Source organism: Camelina sativa, chromosome 2 (assembly GCF_000633955.1).
Source record: "Camelina sativa cultivar DH55 chromosome 2, Cs, whole genome shotgun sequence".
NCBI lineage: Eukaryota > Viridiplantae > Streptophyta > Magnoliopsida > Brassicales > Brassicaceae > Camelina > Camelina sativa.
The window spans coordinates 18,789,571-18,812,580 of NC_025686.1; the positions used below are offsets into that span (position 1 = coordinate 18,789,571).

General features: G+C 35.0%; 5 protein-coding genes across 5 annotated transcripts; 1 reads left to right on the forward strand and 4 right to left on the reverse strand.

Annotated features, from left to right (window-relative positions):
* Window positions 454–1,092, reverse strand: LOC104729393. The gene has a single exon (XM_010448333.1). It carries the CDS (start codon window positions 1,090–1,092, stop codon window positions 454–456), a length of 639 nt encoding a protein of 212 aa, XP_010446635.1.
* LOC104753971 (cytosolic sulfotransferase 1-like) lies at window positions 3,879–5,155 on the forward strand. Its single transcript, XM_019236092.1, has 2 exons — window positions 3,879–4,189; window positions 4,416–5,155. Exons 1-2 carry the CDS (start codon window positions 3,879–3,881, stop codon window positions 5,086–5,088), a joined length of 984 nt encoding a protein of 327 aa, XP_019091637.1. The 3' UTR covers window positions 5,089–5,155.
* LOC104729404 (egg cell-secreted protein 1.1-like) lies at window positions 8,690–9,392 on the reverse strand. Its single transcript, XM_010448344.1, has one exon. It carries the CDS (start codon window positions 9,390–9,392, stop codon window positions 8,754–8,756), a length of 639 nt encoding a protein of 212 aa, XP_010446646.1. The 3' UTR covers window positions 8,690–8,753.
* On the reverse strand, window positions 9,579–11,418 carry LOC104729412 (protochlorophyllide reductase A, chloroplastic-like). Its single transcript, XM_019236086.1, has 5 exons — window positions 11,336–11,418; window positions 11,134–11,241; window positions 10,507–11,035; window positions 10,061–10,419; window positions 9,579–9,956 (listed from the first exon to the last, which is right to left on the reverse strand). The coding sequence occupies exons 1-5, from the start codon at window positions 11,387–11,389 to the stop codon at window positions 9,801–9,803; spliced, it is 1,206 nt and encodes a 401-aa protein (XP_019091631.1). The 5' UTR covers window positions 11,390–11,418; the 3' UTR covers window positions 9,579–9,800.
* LOC104729423 (WD repeat-containing protein 44-like) lies at window positions 11,740–16,030 on the reverse strand. The gene is made up of 7 exons (XM_010448361.2): window positions 14,154–16,030; window positions 13,808–13,898; window positions 13,393–13,550; window positions 13,252–13,303; window positions 13,082–13,164; window positions 12,889–12,982; window positions 11,740–12,650 (listed from the first exon to the last, which is right to left on the reverse strand). Exons 1-7 carry the CDS (start codon window positions 15,672–15,674, stop codon window positions 12,094–12,096), a joined length of 2,556 nt encoding a protein of 851 aa, XP_010446663.1. The 5' UTR covers window positions 15,675–16,030; the 3' UTR covers window positions 11,740–12,093.

The window sequence follows — 23,010 nt, forward strand, 5'->3', positions numbered from 1 at the left end:
ATCTTTGAAAAGGTTAAGCAATAAACCTCATCAACCTAGAAGTTCAGAACCAAAATATCACTTTGCGTTAATTAGGAATCGCTTTGATTTCTTAGGTGGATATGTGTAGAAAATAATATTCTTTGTAAATTTTTGATAAATATGTCTTCAAGATCATACAAAGGGGGCAGAAGCTAAGCTATTTCAAGAATCAAGATTATCCCTCATTGAGATTAGAGCAAACGAGACGTCCATAATTGAAAAGATAATAAAAATGTCATTAGGCCAAACTTGAATTTATTTGTTGTTATTGTAGATAACAAAACGTAGATTAACACCATTACATGTGATGTGAAGGATATTTTCCCTGACTGGTTAGAATAAAGAAGTCTTCTTCTTGAATATTGGAACTAGAAGCTATTATAATCCTAATTTAATTATGCATTCTGATATAAAAAGACCATTGCTACTTCATTACTTGTGTGTAGGCGCAGCCGCTTCGATGCGAGAGCAACTATCTTTGAGAAGAGGAGGGAAGAAGGGATTTAGTGGAAACATATGCGGCCAACACTTTGAATCTACGTCCGAAAACGCTTTGCAACACATATGTCCAACATTACCAAACTTTCCTATGAATACTGATTTGAATATCTCAGCCACACAACCTTCGACACTAGAGAGTGATGACCAGCATTTTGTGATGTCAACTGGGGAACCAGGAAGAGAAAATCCAGAAATAATAGAGAGTTTAGATGTTGCAAGTGTGGGAGCAGCTGCGTTGATGCGAGAGCAACCATCCTTGAGAAGAGGAGGGAAGAAAGGATTCAATGGAAACATTTTGGGCCAACACTTTGCATCGATTTCGGTAAACGCCTTGCAGCATGTCCGTCCAATGTTTTCAAACTTACCGGTTAGAGCAGATTTGAATATTTCAGTTTCGCAACCTTGAATGTTGAGGAGTGATGAACAACATTTTGCAAGATCAATTGGTGAGCCAGGAAGAGAAAAGCCAGGAATGGTAGGGAGTTGAGCCAGCCCAGGCTTTACTAAAGTAGTGGCACACAAAGTCACAACTAGAATTGTGGAGAGAAGAGTGTGAATCTTACCTTCCATGGTGACTAATGTTTCTATTTTCTGTAGAGGAGAATGATTTGCTTGATTGAGATGGTTAGCTGATCGTGATCCGAAGAAACAAACAATTTATAGAGAAACTCAAGCTTAATTGATTAAAAGAGTTACATTTTCATATTCATTGACTCGTTCGTTATATTATTACAAACTTTGAATAAAAACATGGAACTCTGTTTACACAAACTGATATCAGTAACTTAAGTGAATTAATCCAAATAAATTTCTATTTGGACTTTTAACGTTTTACTAAATTAATTTTTATTTCATTCAATGACTTAAATCTGTCGCATATTTCTATTAGTTTTTTCATAGATAGAATTTGGACTATTTTTTATTTTCTAACAGCAAAGTAAAGTGGACTTATTTGTTTACCGGATAAAAGCCCCAATTCTACCCATACAAAAACCAAATGAAAAGCTGTAACATTCATATATACTCGGTTATGCCAATTGCCAACTTTTCGGAACTTTCATGGAAGTGTCACATTTAACAAACAAAATAACTCAAGTGTGTAATCTATTGAATTCAATTATAGAATTTGATGTATATATCCTTTTTTCCGTCAAAAATAAGTATATTGATGAAGTAATGATTATACAATTGGGCTGATAGCCAAGTTGGAGCCTTTGAGGTGAGAAACACCCTGAATAAAAAGAGTTTGTTAAGCAACCTAACTTAGCCAAAAGATGAGCTATACATCGTTACAACTTCTAGGTGTGAAAAAATACTGAATCCGTTGAAATAATTGTGACCGGTAGATTATGTCCTGATAAACTCCATCTATAGATGCATCATAGTGAGATTTATTCAGCATCTTAGTTAGTCTGTCGCTATCACCTTCAAAAACAACATTGGATAGTATATCCTATCTATGTTAAAACTTTAAAGTAAAATCCATCCTTTCTATTTTTCTCCAGCGTGGTATAATCAAATCATTAATAGATTTTATTTAAACTGAATAGGCCTAGATTTCTTTGGTTAAAGTAGCCCGTTATTGTTTTTCTGATTAGTGTTTGGATCCCACATCGAGAAGCTGATGAAAAAACGAGTTATTTATATATGGCCACAAAGCAACAATGGTCACGACCTTACTTGAACAGGATCTATCGTATAGGCCGTGCCTCTGTTTCCTTGACTTCTAACCCTGGTTGATGAACCATGACCGTGCGTCCAGAGCGTGATTGACGGCCACAATGCGTCTTCGGACGCCTACGGTGCTGTAGAGGATCGTTACTCGGCTCGGTTCTACCATGCCCGGGTGGTCGCACGGTGGTCTGACAGGTTCCTTTTTTTGGCATCTTGTGTTGCCCTAACTTCATTTAGTTTCTTCTGAATTTGGTCCTTTTTGTCATTTCCGACGCGTCAATTCTAATTTTATATTTTTCTTCTACATCCAATTCTGTTTAGCAGTTTATGATAAGTTTCCAGAAAGACTAGACTGTAATTTTGGTATTGAAACCTGAAATTTGAAGATGATAACCAGCCATACCATGTTAATATCTTCCATAACTGATTGGAACAAATAATCTCTTAAGTATGTAAACTAGAAGGCTATATATATAATATGTGTTATCAATACACACTAGAAAATCAACCATTATCTCTAAAACGCAATCAAGTGCTACACATTTTACAAGAGCTAACAGTAATCCAGACAACTCTGTACATACACATGAACCCATACAACAAATTAGCTTGGGATGGTTTGGTTATAAAAAGAAAAAAAAAAACAATTTATAGAGTAACTCAAACGTGAACGCATTACGTATATTGTATATTCATATATATTACAAGAGTTACATTTTGAGATTCGTTCGTTACATCAACTTTTGAAACAAAACATAAAAAAATTACACTATATATATATATATATATATAATTTACAATGTTGGCCGTTAACATAATTGTAATAAATAAGATGTTTTCAACAATTCTATTTTGTCACAGGAAAGTTTGTATACTTCATGTTCTTCAGCATTATAGTTTTGAATGGAAGAAATCCATAATTCACTCATAAAATGAACCAAAACAAAAGCTGTTATTATTGTGCATTCATATTAGAAAAACCAAAACTACTACATGGTTCAGTACCGCAAAGATCTTTGACAATTATGTAAGCTGGATTACAAAGAAGCTTCCAGTACCGCAAAGACAACCAAGATTTCCCTCATCTCTTGCATCTTCAGCTCCCGACCAGCTTGACTTCTCGAAGACGTGACTAAAAACTTTGCTTGAGGAGCTATGTAAGAGAGAAAAGAAGGTGATATACTGATATGTGAAATAAATGTATTGGGGATCTTCGGGGAAAGCTGATATTTAATTTGTAAGATTTTAGTTAAGCACAGACCAATTCAATATCGAGAATTTCTTTATTTTTAATTAAATTTTGTTCAAAACATTTTATTAATTTTTCTTTTTTTGAATCCCCTCAATACGCATTCAATATTAATCATATTTCCACCAAAGTTTAGCCATTATTATATATAATCGTTTTCCCAGAAATATCCAGTTGTCATAAAATATGTTACAGCCATAGTTGGTATTTTTTTCTCAACAGAGCTTAAAGTGAACTGAAACAACTCTTGTACGCCTAGTGAATATAGTACTGTCTAGCGAACGTTCAATATAATGCCACGTTTCTTTCATTGAATTTAAGCAACACGTTTACAGATGTGTTGCGATCGTGCTATATAATGTCAAAAACACATACGAAGCTAAACAAGAAAATAGAAACAAAAAAAAAAAGCTGATTAAGAAAACAAACAAAAATGAATCAAACAGAGCTTCTAAAGAAGTTTGGAGACGATGATAACATGATCTCGTTGCTGCCTTCAGACAGTGACTTCCAAGGGAAGAAGCTCTACAACTACCAAGGATGTTGGTATCAGTACAAGACTCTCCGAGCAGTCCTACATTTCAAGAGAAACTTTAAGCCGCTTGACACCGACATTATAGTGGCTTCATATCCCAAGTCCGGCACTACTTGGCTTAAGGCCCTCACAGTTGCTTTACTTGAGAGGTCAAAAGATGGTCCTCTGAGCCATCCTCTGACCTCTGATAACCCTTACGGTCTTGTACAGTGGCGGACCCAGGAAATTTTTTTAGGTGGGTCAATAATTTTTTTTAAACAGTTGAAAAGGATAAAAATCAACTTTTTAATGTGGTATTGGAGAATCGAACTCGGGTTTGGGGTGTCACACTTAGAGGGGAAAACCAACTTGGCTACAGAATCTTCAAGAGTTTACATGCAAAACTACATATTTCAATATTAACCAGGTCAGTTGACCAACCCATTTTCTATGTAGGTCCGCCATTGGTCTTGTACCCTTCTTCGAGTTGAATCTTTATCTCAAAAGCTCAACACCGGACCTGACCAAGCTCTCATCATCTCCGAGGCTGTTCTCAACTCACATGCCGTTACATACTCTGCGAGACCCCCTCAAGGACTCTCCTTGCAAGATCGTGTACGTGTGTAGGAACGTAAAAGATGTATTAGTTTCACGTTGGTATTTTTATTCAAGAATCGAAAACAAAGAAGCGGGAAGAAGCATACTCGAGTCTATGTTCGAGTCATACTGTAGGGGAGTTAACTATTATGGACCTTTTTGGGACAATGTTTTGAGCTATCGGAGAGGAAGTTTGGAAGATCCGAAGCATGTTCTTTTTATGACGTACGAGGATCTTAAAGCACGGCCTCGTGAGCAAATCATGAGGCTTGCCGAGTTCTTGGGTTGTCCTATTACTCAAGAAGAAATACATAGCGGAGCTGTCAAAGAGATCTTGGAGTTGTGCTCTCTGCACAATCTGAGCAATTTGGACGTCAACAAGACCGGAAAAGCGTGGGACAACTTGGATCACAATGTCTACTTCCGCAAAGGTGAAGTTGATGACTGGAAGAATCATTTTACTAGTGAAATGGAGGAAAAAATCGACATGATCATCAACGAGAAGTTTCAAGGTTCGGGTTTGAAAATTTGAGTTCCCCATATATTATGTGTGTGCGCTTAATTTCTATGATGTATCCTAATAAAAAGCAACTTCCATTGTTGTGTTCCTTTGCTTTATGCATGATTAGTAGCGTCTTTCAGATTGCTACTCTTGTCAATTTACTTTGATGATAAACCTAATGAAAAGTACATTTTCTTACTATTCTTGAATCCCGGAATATGCTTGGTTCCTTTGCAAAATCTAAAGAACATTTTGCTTGAAATTAAAGAGCAATATAATGGGCATATGAATATGGTAGAGACAAGAGACTGTCAGCACATGTGCTTGTGCTTATCTACCTTCCCCACCAATCTTATGGCTTATTAACATAATATTAATTAATTCGTAAATGGTGCTTTTGCTACTTATTCGACTATTTTAATCTTAAAAATATGTAACTTCATTATATTTGTCAATACTATAGAATTTTGATATGGGAGTCTAAATGCTTACGTGAAACTATTGAAATCTGCTATTGTGTAAAACTTTCTTTCTTTGACGCATTCGAATTAAAAAAAAAAAAAAAGTTACTTTCCTGTTATGTTCCATTGAGGTACTGTATATGCATGTAATTTATTATGTAATGTCTTTGAAATGGAACATAACGTTTGGTAACTTTCTTTACTGCGAACCGACACTATCATTGAATGATTCGTAATGCATGCTTGGCTCTTTACGAAATAATGATCGACATGTATGGATATTGTCATGTGCTTCGGATTTTCTATCTACCCCCCACCATATTCATATGTATCTAATTATCGCTTCTTACAAACATTATATATTCATTGATGTAATATTTGGTTACACATGTCTCCGGAAGCTTTTTACTCAATCTCAACTTCATTTTATAAGTTTTAAACCATTTCCAAATGTAATATTCTATTTTCTACTCCATGTAAATACTTTTTATTTATAAAATCTATAATTTGGCAATGCATATTTCTTCTTTTACAAAAATTTCAATAAAGTATGTTATTATTTAAGTTAATCAATTCATTATATTAAAGAATTTACATTACATCATCGAAAAACAATAAAACAACTCGTGAAACATGTGGCGATGGGTCTTTTGCTCTCGATCTCTGTCTCCAACTTCGTAGGATATATTGTGTTGGGTCAAAGATGGCCCATCTTGATTCTCTGATGAACGTCGCAACAATCTTGAAATTATATTTGTTATTTTGTTTTCGACATTAATGTATAACTAACGCACGAAAATAGTTGTTGTTTAAGCAAGAAAAGAAGACAAAACTGAATCCCAAATATCAGATTCCTACTACTACATTTCCACTTATGTTTATTGTGGTTGATAAAATATACTATAATAGAGTATAATTAAATTGGAGACAAACCAACAAATAAATCACTTAACCCGCGATTACTTTTTGTTCATGACATCGATTCCATATTTACATCCCACATTAGGATGCTAAACTCGCAAGTATGGGCTTTATATATTTAAATTTATGTGAGGCGTTGCCTGTACAGCCCATTTTCTCAACCGAATTCACATTACAATGTAGCGGTACCGCACGTACATATCCCACATCGCTCTATTAGTAATAAAACATGTTTTATATATAACGTTGAGAGAGCAATCTTAGTCACGACCTTACTTGAACAGGATCTGTTCTATAGGCTCGTACCTCTGTTTCCTTGATTTCTAAGGAGACAGGCCCTTTACCCTGGTTGATGAACCATGACCGTGCGATCAGAGCGTGATTAGCGGCTACGATCTGTCTTCGGACGCATCCGGTGCTGTAGAGGATCGTTACTCGGCGGGGTTCTACTTTGCCGGGGTGGTCACACGGCGGTCTGACAGGTTCCCTTTTCTTTTTAATATCCAGAAACGAAGCTCTGTTACTTGAGCGTGTCTAACTTCTCATGTTGGTTTATCTTTGTACCATATGAATCCAAAGGTTGATTGCATAGCAAGAAACTGATACAAAGGTTTCACTTTCTAACCTGAGAAATTCTCTCGCCTACGTCTAAAGAAGCCAAACTCAGTCATGTCTTCGACTTCAACGAAGACACTTCATTTCCAGTGCCGTGCTCACACTTATGGAGGCCTAAGGCAAATTTTTTTTTTGAATTTTGAATATTTAGTAAATTATTTTAATATTAAATAAAAATAAAATGTTAATAATAAAACCATGAAAATTAAAATTAAAATCATTTTTTTTAAATCACAATGTTCTGTAGTAATTATCCACATGTACTACTTTTAATAATTCTTTGTTTAAATACTGTTTTTTACTTATGTTGCTATATATTAGTAAGGAATTTTATTTTCAAAATAAGAAAATCTCAATAAAACTTAAAGTATTTTTTAAAATATACAAATTCTAATGAAAAGTTTCCATTATTAAAAACACATTATATTAAGTTAACTAAATATAAGCTTACTTTTTCTATAAAATGTGGCCTAAAATTTTAGTATTTTTTTGGTGACTTGGGGCATTTGCCCTTCTTACCCAAGGGTAAGCACGGCTCTGTTCATTTCACAAATCACAACACACGAAATGGACAACATTACCAAGGATAGAGCCTAGAATTTATCCGACACGGCAAAACATATGGGCTTTTATGAGACATTAAGCCCGTACATTGAGAAATCAACCTATAAATGTCTTACTAATCATTTAGCGCATCCCACATCGGAACAGTACTTACGATAATAAAGTAAACTGTAGTATAAAGGCTAACTGAGATCGCTTTGAAGAGATTCACGGAGCCGTGCAGTGAGAACAAAGCGAACTATTCTTTCGCCTTTTACTAAAGAATACCGTGTCTTCTCTGCACTAAGCGGTATACACCTATTTTTGGAAAGGGGTTGTTTATAAATAAACCCTCCATCAATTCTTTAGTTTAAATGGTTTTGTTACCATCACTTGCTGATTTAGACTGTCATCTGAGCAAGTGTTCTTTGCTTAATATTTACCTGAGAGTTGAGAGTCTAATCTGATGAATTTTTCGTGTAACTAATCAAAGTAGTTTCTGTATTTAAATTTCTCAGATTGAAGGAAGAAGCATTGGAAGGGACCTCTCTTCTTTGATGCATTTGCTCTTGTTTCATTTGTGTTAGCGGAAACAAAATTCTAACGTTAACAGATTTACAATGAACACCCCATCGTGGTTTAATTCAAACTTGGAATTGATGAGAATTAATAATGGTTTGTTTATTGCTCCACGCCATATAGGATCATCTTGGAAAAGGTTAACTATAAGCTTAGTCTGAGGTATAATGGTTTGTTTATTGCTCCACGCCATTACCAAACCTAGAAGTTCAAAACCAATATCACTTTGTGTTGATTAGGATTTCTTAGGTGAATATGCTTAGAGAATAATATTCTTTGTTAAATGTTGATGAAGATGTCTTCAAGATCAAGATACACCTAATTGAGAACTGAGCAAACGAGGCGTCCAAAATTAGAAAGATTATAAAGATGCCATAATTAGGCCGAACTAGAAATTATTTCTTAATATTGTGTAGATAACAAAACGTAGAATAACCAATACATGTGAATGTGATGTGAACAATATTTTCCCTGACGGGTTATAATAAAGAAACTCATCTTGAATATTGGAACTGGAAGCTATTATAAGCCTAATTTAATTATGCATTCTGATATAAAAAGACCATAGCTACTTCGTTACTTGTGTGTAGGAGCAGCCGCTTCGATGCGAGAGCAAGTATCTTTGAGAAGAGGAGGGAAGAAGGGATTTAGCGGAAACATATGTGGCCAACACTTTGAATCTACATCCGAAAACGCTTTGCAACACTTAGGTCCAACATTACCAAATTTTCCTGTGAATACTGATTTGAATATCTCAGCCACACAACCTTCCACGCTAGAGAGTGATGACCAGCATTTTGTGATATCAACCGGAGAACCAGGAAGAGAAAATCCAGGAATAATAGAGAGTTTAGATGTTGCAAGTGCGGGAGCAGCTGCGTTGATGCGAGAGCAACCATCCTTGAGAAGAGGAGGGAAGAAAGGATTCAATGGAAACATTTTTGGCCAACACTTTGCATCGATTTCAGTAAACGCCTTGCAGCAAGCCCGTCCAACATTTTCAAACTTACCGGTTAGAGCAGATTTGAAGATTTCAATTTCACAACCTTGAATGTTGAGGAGCGACGACCAACATTTTGTGAGATCAATTGGGGAGCCAGGAGGAGAAAAGCCAGGAATGATAGGGAGTTGAGCTAGCCCCGGCTTCACTAAAGTAGTGGCACACAAAGTTACAATTAGAATAGTAGAGAGAAGAGTTTGGATCTTACCTTCCATGGTGAATATTGTTTCTTTTTTTATTCTATAGAGGAGAATGATTTGCTTGATTGAGATGGTTTGGTATCTAAAGAACAAACAATTTATAGAATAGCTCAAGCTGAACGGATACGATAAATTTATTACGAGAGTTACACTGCCATAGTCTTTGACTCATTCCTTATGAAAAACTTTGGATTAAACCATGGAACTGTTACACTTTTACAAATTGATATCAGTAACTTCATTAAGTTGTAGGCTTTTAAACAGTTAATCCAAATAAATTTCTACTTGGACTTTTAACATTTTAATGTAACAGTTATTTTATTCAATGACTTAAAAGCAGATATCTCACCTAGTCTTTTGTTTATTTCACATCTTAAGCCAAACCAAATGTGAAAACACAGAGGAGGAGACTCATATCAATATTTAGGCCAAGCCTACTAGCTTCTCGCTGACTTCCCAAACTCTGCGAGCCTTTTGGATATCGCTAGCTTCTTGAGACAACTGATTCTCAAATGAAGCAGAGCTCTTGTTCCAGCTCCAATACACTCCCGACTTCGTCAAGCTTGGATCACTCACAACCTTCAACAAAAAAAATACATAGGTTGAGTAAAAAGCAAGAATAAGAAACTAAAAGAAAGATTCTTGCGTCTCAAGCAAAATTAGGTTTTGGTTAATCTTCTTACCTGAGCAAGCCTTTTCCCAGCCTCTATCTCGGAGACATAACCTTTTGTGATGTACTTCTGGAAAGGAGGGAAGAGAGTACGGAAGAGAGGAATATGCTCTCTGAATAAACCTGTCGTCGCGATACAACCAGGGTAAAGGGAAGCGAAAGTGATGCCGGTATCTTCATGGAAACGCCTATGAAACTCCTGCATTGTCAACATGTTGCAGACTTTACTGTCTTTATACGCCTTTGCACCGTTAAAGTCTCCTCCATCTATCATCGCCGAGCTGTTTAGCCCGTTCAGTCCCCCTGCTAGTCCCCTCAAGTCACCAAGATTCGCCTTCGGAGGTACAATACCCGCCAATGTATTAGTGTTTCCTGCTCAACAAGAAACATATAACGTTTAGGGTTTCGGATTTAGAGTTAAGAATAAGTAGGAAATACATCAAGGGAAGGAGGATATACCAGTTATGGATCCAACAATGATGAGACGTTTCGACGGATAATCAGAGTTCTTCAAGTCGTCAATCAACAGTCTTGAAAGAAGAAAGTGGCCTAAATGGTTCGTCCCAACGCTAAGCTCAAACCCTTCGGCAGTAAAAGTAGGTTGATTAGCCGTTGGCTGATAAACCGCGTCAGTGCAAACCAACACATCAAGAGGCATCTCGGCTCGCCTGAAGTTATCAACGAACTGTCTCACGCTGTCCAAAGAGGCTAAGTCCATATGCATCACCGTGTAGCTGTCCCTAGGCATCCCTGCGGATTTAGCAGCTCTCTCGGCCTTGAGGAAATCTCTGCACGCCATTATCACGTGCCATTTACCTGTCTCGGCTAATGCCTTGGCCGTTGCTAAACCTAGCCCTGATGAAGCTCCCGTGACAACAACGTTTCCTTTTCTAAGGGTTTTCTTGCGGTCTAAGGAAGGTTTTGTGACCGAAGGAGTTGAAGTCGCGATTGCTTGAGCTCGAATAATCGCATTATTATTCCTCAAGTTCTGGCGGAGTAGAAGAATCGTAGTTAGTTTTCGACTACATCATTTTCCAAGAAAACACTCGTATCAAATAAACTTAGAACTAAGATTGTGTTACGTACTTTGCATCTCAATGAAGAAGAGACGAAGTCAGCTCTGATTTGTTCTGAAAGTGAAACACCAAACAAACTAGACTCTTTAAATGATGATACTGAAGCATTTAGTTTGCCCTGCAACCAAAAAAAAACAAAAATCTAATTAATCTCGGAGAATAAACAAAAAGGAAACGATTAATAGAAAGTAAAAAAAGAGTTAACAAAATACATCTTTGCGAACAGAGAAAGCAGAGGAGACCAAAGAAGCAGCTTGAAGGGCCATTGTTTCGTTTAAAGACTTGTAAGAGTGTAATGTGATGTTCTGCAAATGTCAATGCTTGTGTGTTGTTTATATAGGAGTTGAGACAAGTGAAAGATGGTCCCCTCCCACCCATCCTAGGATATGTGTGGATAAGATTTTACCTTTAGAGAAAGCTTTTTCCACGTCAGAATCTTACAGCCAATGAGATTTCGAGAACTAGATTTCCATCTCCTTTGGTATGGGGAGGATTGAGAGAGAGAGAGAGAGCTATGAAACAACAATATACTCTGAATCGTTATGGACGCTCTGATCTAGAGATAAAATTGTTTATTAAAATAATGAATTGAATTGTTATGTATTTAGATAGACTGTAATGGAAAATACAATGTGTATACAAAATCATATATTCTCCTTGTAGAGTTGGAATATCAAAGACACAACTACATTGTGGTATATGAATATATGTTTTTTCTGCCTAATTTGATTCTTAAACAAGAATAACATTATATATTATATATATTTGCTAGAGATTTCGAATTTTAGAGAGAACAATTAAGAAAAAAATAAATAAAAAAGAAGCGTGGTAAGAAAGAAATAAAAGAAGTCAGTGGACGAACCAAACCTTTTCTCAATCTATACACTTTTGACAGGAGGAGATGGTTGTTACTAAGTTGAATTCAATTCGCCTTGGGCTTTTTGATTTTTGTAAAACTTTCTTCTCTGCCTCAAAGGCGAACCGGAAATCCAAAATTCTGAAATGTTCTGATTTCTCCTCGTAAACCGCCAGTCACAATCACCATAGACCAAGCTGAGGCACTTGGTTTTGTGTTAACCTGTCCGTTAGAGATGTCCACGCTCACACGAGGGCTAGTCCGGGCTCTGTTCTTTGCAGCTACCATGAGTTTCTCCTCAGGCCATGTCGCTGAGATTCTATCGAAGAAGTATCGGTTTGTGGCGCTTGAAATGATACCGTTAGTGACGGTTTTGTTGTTGGTTGGATCGTTGACAGGTGTTGGAGGGTTATTGGCTGTGAAGAGTGGTTGCTCGGGGCTGTTGCTGGTTTGGTTGTTGCTGATTTTGCCTGGCCAAGGTGCAGCCACAGAGACGTCTCGACAGTAAAAGTGTTCGTATGAGTTTGTGACTGTAACACGTTTGCTTTTCCCAGCTCGCGAGTCTGAGTCGTAGTTCCATACATACACATTAGAGTCTTCGCTTGCTGAGACTAAGAATTTCCCGTTTGATGTAAGTGAAGCCGAGATTTGGCTATTCGTGTTGCGAAATCCTGCAAACCCGAAAATTTTACTAAAACTCAGAAAAACACACAGTACTTGCAATAAGGTTGAGCTTATTTTCCAACGCCAGATGTAGAAAAAAGCTTAAGAACAACATGTTTATGAGATGTGGGAAGAATATTTTCAAGATGATAAGACCGAAAGATTCACCTCCATGAACAATAAAGTTATACCTAATCCTCGAGTTCTAAGAATGAAGAAGAGAGCTTCTAGCTTAGTATGATTTACCTTTAAATTTGTGAACAAGGTCAACACCGTCAACAACCCGTGTACGTGAATCTGCAGATGTGACGAGCACTTCCGATGAACTTCCCGCCACAAACTGGTTCATGAGAATGGTCAGATAAACCAGTACAGCACCCAAAACAAAATTACAGTTGGAAGTATAAATTAAAGGTGTAACTTGCTATTTAGGCTTTACCTGAAAACCAGTGATTTTCTTGTGATGGGTTTTCTTTTTTCTGTTCTTCAGATTGATTTCACGTCTCTGCTGCAGTTTGTTATCTGAATGAACGAAAATATATTAATGTCAAAAGACGAGATGGAGAAACAATTTAGATTTCAGATAAGTAAGTTCTGAGCTATATATACCATGTGTGTTGTATAAGCAACAAGTTCCTTTGTATGAACCAACCAATGCACCCTTTACAAACCAAGAGAGCTTCATTAAGGTTCTGCATGAATTAATTACTGAATTCACTTCATTACATAAAAAAAGACTTAATGGCTTACCTGCCCATCCGGTGTATAGCAGGCAGCTGTGACCATCTCATGAAGATCGTTCCAATCAACAACTTGATGATCAGGAATGCTCCATATCCGAACTTTTGCATCCAAAGATCCGCTGATGAAGTAATTGTCATCCACAGGATTAAACTGGATGCAAGTCACTGTGTCCAGGAAACAGAAAACTAGATGAGAGAAAATCTTATATCACATAACTAACATATAAAATTGTTATCTTTTTGTCTTCTGTTTCAGGGATCTATTTACATGTGGAAGAGGCTTGACATATGAATCCAGAACAGAGTTGACACCTAACGTGACTAACATACTTCTTACAATGTACGCTTAGTTTCGTAGAGAATAATAAGAACAGAAGTGACTCATGGCTATTGATGGGGAATAAGAGGGTATATCCACTCACCGTAGTCACTATGTGAGAAGACTTTCAAACAGGTCTTGCTAGATAAGTCCCATAGTCGAACAGTCTTGTCCATGGAAGAGGAAAGAAGGTGCTGAAAACAAAACATTGAGAGTGCAAAGTCTTGAGAATTCAAGGTTTTATCCGATCTAGGGAAAAAACTGATCGAAGCAGATTCTCACATAACAATTGAGAAAACCTAAAATTAGCACTAGTAAGTTGAACAAGGTTATAATTTTGCTCCAAACAATAGAATAGATTGAATTTTATATACGTTTCTAGTGTGAAAACCAACATCATGGTTTAAAAATAGTTGTAGCCAAATGAAATGATCGGGACTAGTACCAACCTGAGATTTTGACCATGAAAGGTCAAGTACGTCATCCAAATGCCCAACAAATGAACACACCGGTTTCTCTGAGAGACCAAAGACTGCCTCTGGAACGAGAACATTGTCCAAGCTCACTGATTTTCGGCTAAATGAAGTTCTCCCTCTTCTCTTTGGAGACATTGAAACTGGTTCTGGTGACCCATTTGCTAAAAGAAACAAATTAATGCTCCCATCTTCTTGTTTATCAACGGACAAGAGTTCTCCTTTTCTTTCTGACTCAACAACTTTCCAAATCTGAATAACACAATCCTCACCAGCACTAGCAAGATACCTCCCATCCAAAGTGAACTTAATGCTCCATATCGACCCTTTATGAGCTTGAATCTCTTGGCTCTTGAAAAGTGCTGTGAGCTCTTTACATGACTTTCCATACTGCCTAACCTTAACTCTCTCAGGGTCATGAAAAGACGTATCTCGGCTATCATCAGTTGCAGAGCTAAACCTCTGACCACCTCTCTCAGACGGTGAATCCCTATCGTCCGTGCTTCGTCGCTCTTTATACCCAGTCACACTACTAGCAACATTCTTTATACTCTTTAACCAACTCCCTCTCCTTCTATGCTTAGTCACTCTGCTTCCACTAACATTAGTGTCCATATCAACAGAGTCTTTACAAACATCTTCAACATTTTGCCTCCTCATCAACTCAAGCACGATAGGGGATGTCCCAACAAACATCTCAAACTCCTCAATAGTCAATTGCCGATCTGTACCTACCTCCTTCAACTTCTCCAACATCCCATCTTCTCGGACTTCATTCACCACAAACTCTTTGCCAGTATCTAGATTCCTAATAGTACACATTTGCTCGTCTAAATCAACACCATTGTCCCTAATTTCCATAGTAGGCTCTTTGCTTATAAAATCAACACCATTGTTACCACCATTACGCATACGAGACTTCCCAGTATGATCATCGTTAAGCATATTTACAGAAGAAGAACAAGAACACCGAGATCCAGTATAGTGACGAGACTTACCAAGATCGACATTGTCACTACCAGCCGCATCTGATCTCAACACGCATTTACCTTGGTGTTTAGAAACCAAAACATCAGAAGGAACCGATCTAGAGAAATGGGAATTGCAAATCCCTTTCCTCCGACTTCTAGACCGGAGCTGACTCGCCGGAGGAGGTAGATCCGGTTCGTTACTAAGCCCCAAACCACGCAAAAGCCTGATTCGTCTCTCCGACACAGATTCAGGCTCAGATTTCCAAAGCTCGAAGCCAGAGGTTCCCATAGGGAACACAGGAACAGGGAAGGGACTCGGATCGTGGATCGAATCAGAGATGTTGGGATCAGAGTCGTAATCAGAGTTTGAAGTAGAACAAGAGCAAGAAGATAGAACACGATCGAGAGATTCGTAGAAACAATCGTCATTGTCATCTTCTTCTTCTTCTTCTTCTTCGTCTTCTTCTACCTTGGTTTCGAATCTGACGACGTTGCTTCGTCTGTTCATCATCATCATCTTCATCATCTCTTCTCAACCTCAAGACTGAATCAAAGTTATTCTCATCAGCAAGAGAGAGAGAGAGATGACAATGCCTCTTAACCTTCTCTCTCTGCAGGTAACAACAGTCTTCGAGAGAGGAGGACGAATCAGAAGAACAAGGTTGGTTGTGAGAAGTTTTTGACTGTGTGTATTATGAGAGCTTCAATGAGAGTAGAGAGAGAGAGAGAGAGAGGGAATTAGGGTTTTCGAGAATCGAAACAAAGCTCTCCAATGGAGTAAGAGAGAGTCAGATCGGATTAATGGGAGAGAGAGAGAGAGAGAGAGAGAGAGAGAGAGAAAGTTTTATTATTATGAGAGAGAGAGTGTTTAATGTTTATTGTTCAGAGAGAGTAGGAGGGAGAGAGAAGAGAGAGAGGCCGCAACGATTTTAATTCAATTTTAATTTTTTTTTTTTTTTTTTTTTGTAATTTAGATTTGTTTTATATAAACAAAATACGAATTGCTAAAATTCCATATTATTTCTGTTAGTTACTAATCTAATCTAACCATCATTTTTTTTTACCGCACATATCTAACCATCATTTAATCCAATTTAATTCGATAAATTATATTTACTGTATTGTCTTAAATTCGATAAAGCAGAAAATTAAGACTCGAAATAGTTACAAAATTCTATGTAAAAAGAGTTAAAATCAATGAAGTTGATGTAGTTAGGATGACTATGAAAGTATGAATGCAACAAATTTATCAACAAAAACAAAAAGAGATCAACGCAGTGACACATACTAATCCATTTATCTGTAATAATTTGTCAAAGACCAAAAAAAAAAAAAATTCTTCATAAAATAGATTTGTAGGTGATTTTCGGCAGTTATTTTTAATTTACATTGTGACGAATCAAAATTTAAAAATAGTAAGTAAAACCTAGTTTATCTACAAGCACATCAGTTTGTGTCGTTTATTACAACAACCACACTTTAATGTGATAAATCTCATAAAATGGATCATACTTATATTTTAGAGTAATTGAAATAACAAGCTTTTTTACAAATTTCTCAAATTTAAAATGAGAAATAGGGTAAATATATATGATACTTATATCTTTAGGGATTTTATTTTAGGGTATCAAGGACGACAATATGCTTTTAATTTAATGGAATAAATCTAACTAGGATGTGTTACTTTGCTGTATAATATATGCTTTATTAGTCTAAATTATTGCGGAAATCGTGCCTAGTAAACTATAATGGAAAGCATAAGCACATGCTGCTAGACACTCAGACAGTATTAATATGCTTTATTTGTTTTTGTGATTAGACATAAATAAATATAGCTATTGTTTGTTCATTCATACGTAGAGAGGCATTATATATAGCTTTCAATGTAGGTGTACGCAGGCAGGGAAGAGGAAAACGATATGTATCAAATCTTTACCAATAAACTGCGACATAAACTATTGAAATCAATATGACTTCTGATGCCAATTAATATGATGTTGTGAAATGATTCAAATTCAAAAAAAAAAAAATATAGACTAAACATGTTTTGCGTTATCATTTAGCTTCTTTCGTCTAAAAAGCAATTGATCTTTTTCATTATATATAATCAACATTATTTTTGTTTTGTTATCAAATAGTTAGGAGTGAGCAAACCAAGGCTGGGCACAAAACTGTACAAAAGACTCAAATTTAGAAAACAAACACTCTTTGGTTTTATTGTATATATTATTTTGTTGAAAAATTACAGAGAAATATGACACAAAGAAAACGAAATTTTTTTCAGTTCAAATAGATAAAGATGGGATGGTATGTTTTTAGTCAAGCAATTTTAGATAGATAATATTTTAGGTTTAATAGTTTTTAGCATATATCTATTCAATAAATTATGTATGTTTTTGTAAGGCTGGGAACATGAAATAAGAAACGAAATATAGGTAAATCAGAACTAGTCTTCTTTTTTACTATGAGAAACAAAGTTACTTTTCTTCAAGTTTAATTTTCTACAATTTTGTGGTAACTTCTTGAAATACTTTTGGAAAATAAGCATGTTATTTAGTAATAATACTGTAATACTAATAACTTATGTTAAAAGTCATAACTAGAAATCTATTTAAACAGCTGCAAATACAACAATAGTTTTTAATTCCACCACACATTATTAATGCACGTTCAAAGCATATAGGGACAAAGCTTTAAAAAAAAAAATTGTCATCGAAGGAATAAAAAGAACGAAAACAATCATGACAGTGCATATATTTAAAGTGTATCAAAAACTCGTCAAAATTTTAAGTAATACAGCTAAACGTGACCGATGAAATAGACGTATACCGTAAACTAAAGACTTACACGTACGAGAAAATGATGAAAATATTGTGTTATTGTTATATCGTTTCTTTCTCTCTACCTCTACTAAAATAGGAATATACAAATATTGAAATATATACGAGAGAAATTAATCTGTCGTATTTATTTGTTTTGAATCTTAGCCTTCGAGAAAAGAGATAGCTATAACTCATCTTTCCAGCAGCGAACGACCTGCGCCCATCTTAAATGTGCCTCTCTACCTCTTTAATTCGTTTCATTCATTAAATTCAAAATTGAGTAAGATTGCATATTTGTTAGCACTCACTAGTAACCTTGGTTCAAAATCGATAGAAGTGGTCTATTCTAGTTATTGTATAAACGTTGATTCAAATAATCGTAGTTACATCCTGTTTGAAGCCTTAATTGTGTCAAATGTAACACATACGTCAAAAGCCAAAACACAGAGAATATCTTCAACTTTACGAGTTTAAAAATATTAAGCGGCTAAAAAATTATTAATTAACTGACTTTTAATATCATATCTAAAATATTTTATAGACGTACGTAAGACTCAAAAGTTCTTGATAATAGGAAAAAAAACAAAACAAACTTAAAGAGTCTTAGATTATCGCTATATATACCCGTAACTTTGAATGCATTTACACAAATTGGTTATATAGTTTATATGTACGTAGAACATATTATTTTCTAATGTAAATACAAGTGATCCAACTAATTTAGTACTATAATAATATATGTAACTCCTCTCCCTTTCTTATTCTTCTCTTCTTTCAAAAGAAATTAAATTAGCTAATTTCATGTTACTATCCTCCATTTATATATTGTATTCTCAACCATAATATCCTAAGTTATATAATACGCAAAAAAAAAAAAGTCTCGATACACAAAGTTGGCATTAGAGAAATGAGATATATAAGACGACCAGATCTTAATAAGAATCCAATTATAGCAATTTTGTTTCACAAAATTTTAAAAGGGAAACGAAGAAAATTAGAGCCATGAGTAATTAACGACAGACTAATAATAGCAAGAAGTAAGAAGTATATGTATAGAGCAGGTTTCAATATAATAATCACAGACATACCACATGGGTTGATTCTTGTAACACAGCTGTTTAGTTAATTAAGCCTATGAAGACGATTACTGTCCTAAGCCACTGAATATGAAAATTCGATATATGTTTATGTGAGGTGCTGATGATGATTGTTCAATTTTATTTTCAATTAAAATCTAGTTTTTGGCCTTAACAGCACCCAGAACTACTGTCATGGGCCATTTGCAAATATTAATTATTATTTTTATCATATATATATATATATATATTTTTTTTTCATTACATACTAGTTTCTTACTCATTGAAATGAACGTGATCATTAAACAATAACAATATATGTAATTTGTTTTGAAAGTCGGTCGTCTAACCGTATCACAAATTCATAAAGTGTTATATGTAGATCCAGTGATAGTTTGAAACTTTGAACCATGAATTAAATAAATTTACGATTCATGTCACACTAATTAAATTTAACAAAGAATGCTCTTACAATTTTATACCAATGAACTAATACACTGAATCTGGAGTAATCAAAACAAATTTCTTATCAAGTGATAAAAACGTTTTATGATATATATATATATAGATAGATTAGTGGTTTGTGTTAATGATGTCTTGTGTCACCATTCAAATTTTTAAACCCGAATAAAACAGAGTATTATGTTTTTGAATGAAGAGGAAGTGTTTTTGACATATATTGTATATTAAACCAAAAACGCCCAATCAATAGTCATATATAAGCTAGTGCATGGATAGGTTTTATTAATTGCTTTATTGACTGAAATGTTTATAAATGTGTTATGTGTGTTCCATATCATAAAACATTTCGAAATAAACCAACACATTAAGTAACGTATATGATAAACAATTTTTTTTTCAATTAATATAGACTATAGTGATCTGTTCTTGAATAAGGTAGGCAAAATAATTAGTATGTTTTAGTCGATACTACACTAAATAAAGCCGAACAAAGAGACATCACTCTTGTCTCTTGGGCCCTATATCTTTAAGAAACGAAATAAAAACAAAGTAATTCATCATTAAACTGTTTGAAATATATATATATATATATATACTAGTAAAAAATTTAAGATATGTATTTAGTATTCGATATATATGTTTGCTTTTAAATGACAAAAGAAGGACTCATAGTCTCGTACCATATTTTTCGAGAGCCTAGACACTTGAAAGTGTCACACTTTTAATCACCGTATAACTTAGATAGTAGATTCGAATTTCTGATATTCATGATTATCTGGATTTGAATTTATCTTTAATAAAACCATATAACATAATGTGTATATAGATATAGATATGTATACATAAATTGATACGTTACAGAGATATTATATAGAAGGAGGACATTATTGTTAAATGGACCCATGAAACAGTATTAATCTGTTAATGGAAATGGAAACCATCCAACTTCTTTTAACTTCCACTTCATTATGTTCCCTCTGAAACATCTGAAAACAACTGCCAGATTCACATGGTTAATTTCAGAATTTATTATTGTATGTTTTATTTACAATGTCATTTGTATATAAAGTTTGTGCCAAATTTAATCTATTACATTATACCAAATTTTCACTAAATAATAGTAAATGTGTGTATATGTATATATATAAAGTATGTATATATATCACTAAATAGTATGACCTGAACATTAATGGGCTTTGTGCACAATATCAGGTTGGACATGCCCACTGCAATTATTTCGAGAAAGTCCAGAAGGGTGGATATTCAATTATTGAATTTAAAAGACTTATAATAAATAAATAAATAAATAAAATGAAAAATTTAAGTATTTGACCATAAAAAGTGAGATTATTATGAAATACAATTATGATTAATCCATCACAAGACATATGTTAGGACACTTGTCTTTGTAATATTACACCAATTTCCACTTGTCATTACCAAGTGTCTAAGTGTGTGACTCATGTCTTTTGTAATGCACTATAAATAGGAGTTGTGTAATAAGAATGACACACATAAGTTCCTTGATCAAAAACACTCTCAAAGTCTCTCTCTCTCTCTCGGCTGCTCTCTCCCTCTCTCTCTCTTTGTAGTTCTTGTTTTCTTTACAAAGTGTTACAAAACACAAAACTTATAAGTGTTTTGTAGTCATAGTTCACAACACTTCTCTTCTACTACTCTTTGTTTTCTCTTGTCTCATACACTATTATATAGTGGTTTCTCAACACGTTATCAGCACGATCAACTCTCGATCCGTCATCCGTTTGAGGTAAGATTTAAGTTTTATTCAAATTGTTTGAATTTAATTATTTTACATGCATGTTACTATATGTATAATCTATAGAGTAAAAATCTATACATACTTCTTGATCTAATGGTAGGCTCTGCCTCCTTGATCATTTAGATCTACATTCTTGATCATTATGGTAGGCTCTGCCTCCTTGATCATATGTTCAGATCTATAGATTTGAATTATATGGAAGGCTATGCCTCCTAAATTGATTGTTTCAATTTATAAATATATTATATAATTTATAATTATGTTTTATAGTTTAAATTTTGCTAAAACAAGATTTTACAAAATTATTTCATAAAATTTTATATTTAACAAATTGTTTTATTATTTATATAGTAATCATGTCAAACTTGGCAAAGCTTGAATTCGCCGCCCTTGATATCTCTGGGAAAAATTATATGACATGGGCATTAGATGTAAAATTCTATCTGAAAGGGAATGGGCTTCTCAAAACCATTGATCCGTCAGAAACGGGGTTAGAAGAGGAAAAAGCAAGAACCATGATGTTCTTGCGTCATCATCTCCACGATGGTTTAAAAAATGAATACATCACGAGAGAAAATCCTGCAGATCTTTGGATCGCGCTCAAGGATAGGTTTGATCACCAAAAGTATGTGATCTTACCAAAAGCCAAACATGAATGGCTAAACCTGAGGTTTCAGGATTACAAAAGTGTAAGTGAGTACAATTCCGCTTTGTTCGGAATCACTTCAAGGATGGCTCTCTGCGGAGAAGAAGTTTCCGATTATGATATGATCGAGAAAACATTCCAAACTTTCCATCCTTCAAATGTACTCCTACAGCAACAATATCGAGAAAGAGGGTATACTCGATATTCTGAATTAATGCAAGTTTTGCATGTTGCTGAACAAAATAATGAGCTCGTGATGATAAATCATCAAACCCGTCCAACTGGATCAGCTCCACTTTCAGAAGTGAATGTTGCTACATCCAGCTATAATAATTGGCAAGGACGAGGACGTGGACGCGGACGCGGTCGAGGCCGTGGTCATGGTCGTGGAGGAGGTCGTGGAGAAGGTCGTGGACGAGGAAGAGGAAGAGGTTTCTCTCCTAATGACTTCAACGCAAGAAAAACCAACAAGCATCTTCAAATTAATAATGTTGGTCGCGTTATAAAGAAACAAGATGAAAGTACTTGTTACAGATGCGGCATGAAAGGACATTGGTACCAGACCTGTCGTATTCCAAAACATTTGGCCGATCTGTATCAAGCATCTCAACAGGCAAAAGAAAGGAATGTTGAGACCAACCTCATCTCTGATGAAGCTGGACCTTCTTACCATGGCCTAAACGATGAACCCCATCTTGATATAGCAGATTTTCTCATTGATAATGAAAACGGAAAATCATGCGAATAAGGCCTATATGCCACGATATGCTTTGTCATAGTTTGATATGTACTTTATGTTTATAAAATATTTTTTGGATAATAGTTTTATTGTAATATATGATAAGTTTTTTTTGTAAGACTTTATGTTATTTTATTAATGTTTATTTTATAAATATTTTATCTCAGAAAATGTCAAATTTTGAGATTGAGGATGGAGATATGTGTCTAGCAGACAGTGCTACAACGCATTCAATACTTAAAGAGAAAAAATATTTCTCCTCTCTCAAAATAAAAGACTCCGCTAGAAGCGTGAGCACTATATGTGGTAATGCAAAGATTATTATAGGCTCTGGAAA

What these genes read in the sequence shown, in the direction of transcription:
- LOC104729423 (XM_010448361.2), bottom strand. Translation starts at nt 15,674, where the DNA reads ATGATGAAGATGATGATGATGAACAGACGAAGCAACGTCGTCAGATTC. An exon ending in GCTATACACCGGATGGGCAG is followed by an intron (nt 13,304 to 13,392) that starts GTAAGCCATTAA and finishes TGGTTTGTAAAG; the next exon opens with GGTGCATTGGTTGGTTCATA. An exon ending in CCTTGTTCACAAATTTAAAG is followed by an intron (nt 12,651 to 12,888) that starts GTAAATCATACT and finishes TCGGGTTTGCAG; the next exon opens with GATTTCGCAACACGAATAGC.
- LOC104753971 (XM_019236092.1), top strand. Translation starts at nt 3,879, where the DNA reads ATGAATCAAACAGAGCTTCTAAAGAAGTTTGGAGACGATGATAACATG. An exon ending in AACCCTTACGGTCTTGTACA is followed by an intron (nt 4,190 to 4,415) that starts GTGGCGGACCCA and finishes TTTTCTATGTAG; the next exon opens with GTCCGCCATTGGTCTTGTAC.
- LOC104729412 (XM_019236086.1), bottom strand. Translation starts at nt 11,389, where the DNA reads ATGGCCCTTCAAGCTGCTTCTTTGGTCTCCTCTGCTTTCTCTGTTCGC. An exon ending in CATTGTTGGATCCATAACTG is followed by an intron (nt 10,420 to 10,506) that starts GTATATCCTCCT and finishes CTTGTTGAGCAG; the next exon opens with GAAACACTAATACATTGGCG. An exon ending in CTGGGAAAAGGCTTGCTCAG is followed by an intron (nt 9,957 to 10,060) that starts GTAAGAAGATTA and finishes TTTTTGTTGAAG; the next exon opens with GTTGTGAGTGATCCAAGCTT.
- LOC104729404 (XM_010448344.1), bottom strand. Translation starts at nt 9,392, where the DNA reads ATGGAAGGTAAGATCCAAACTCTTCTCTCTACTATTCTAATTGTAACT.
- LOC104729393 (XM_010448333.1), bottom strand. Translation starts at nt 1,092, where the DNA reads ATGGAAGGTAAGATTCACACTCTTCTCTCCACAATTCTAGTTGTGACT.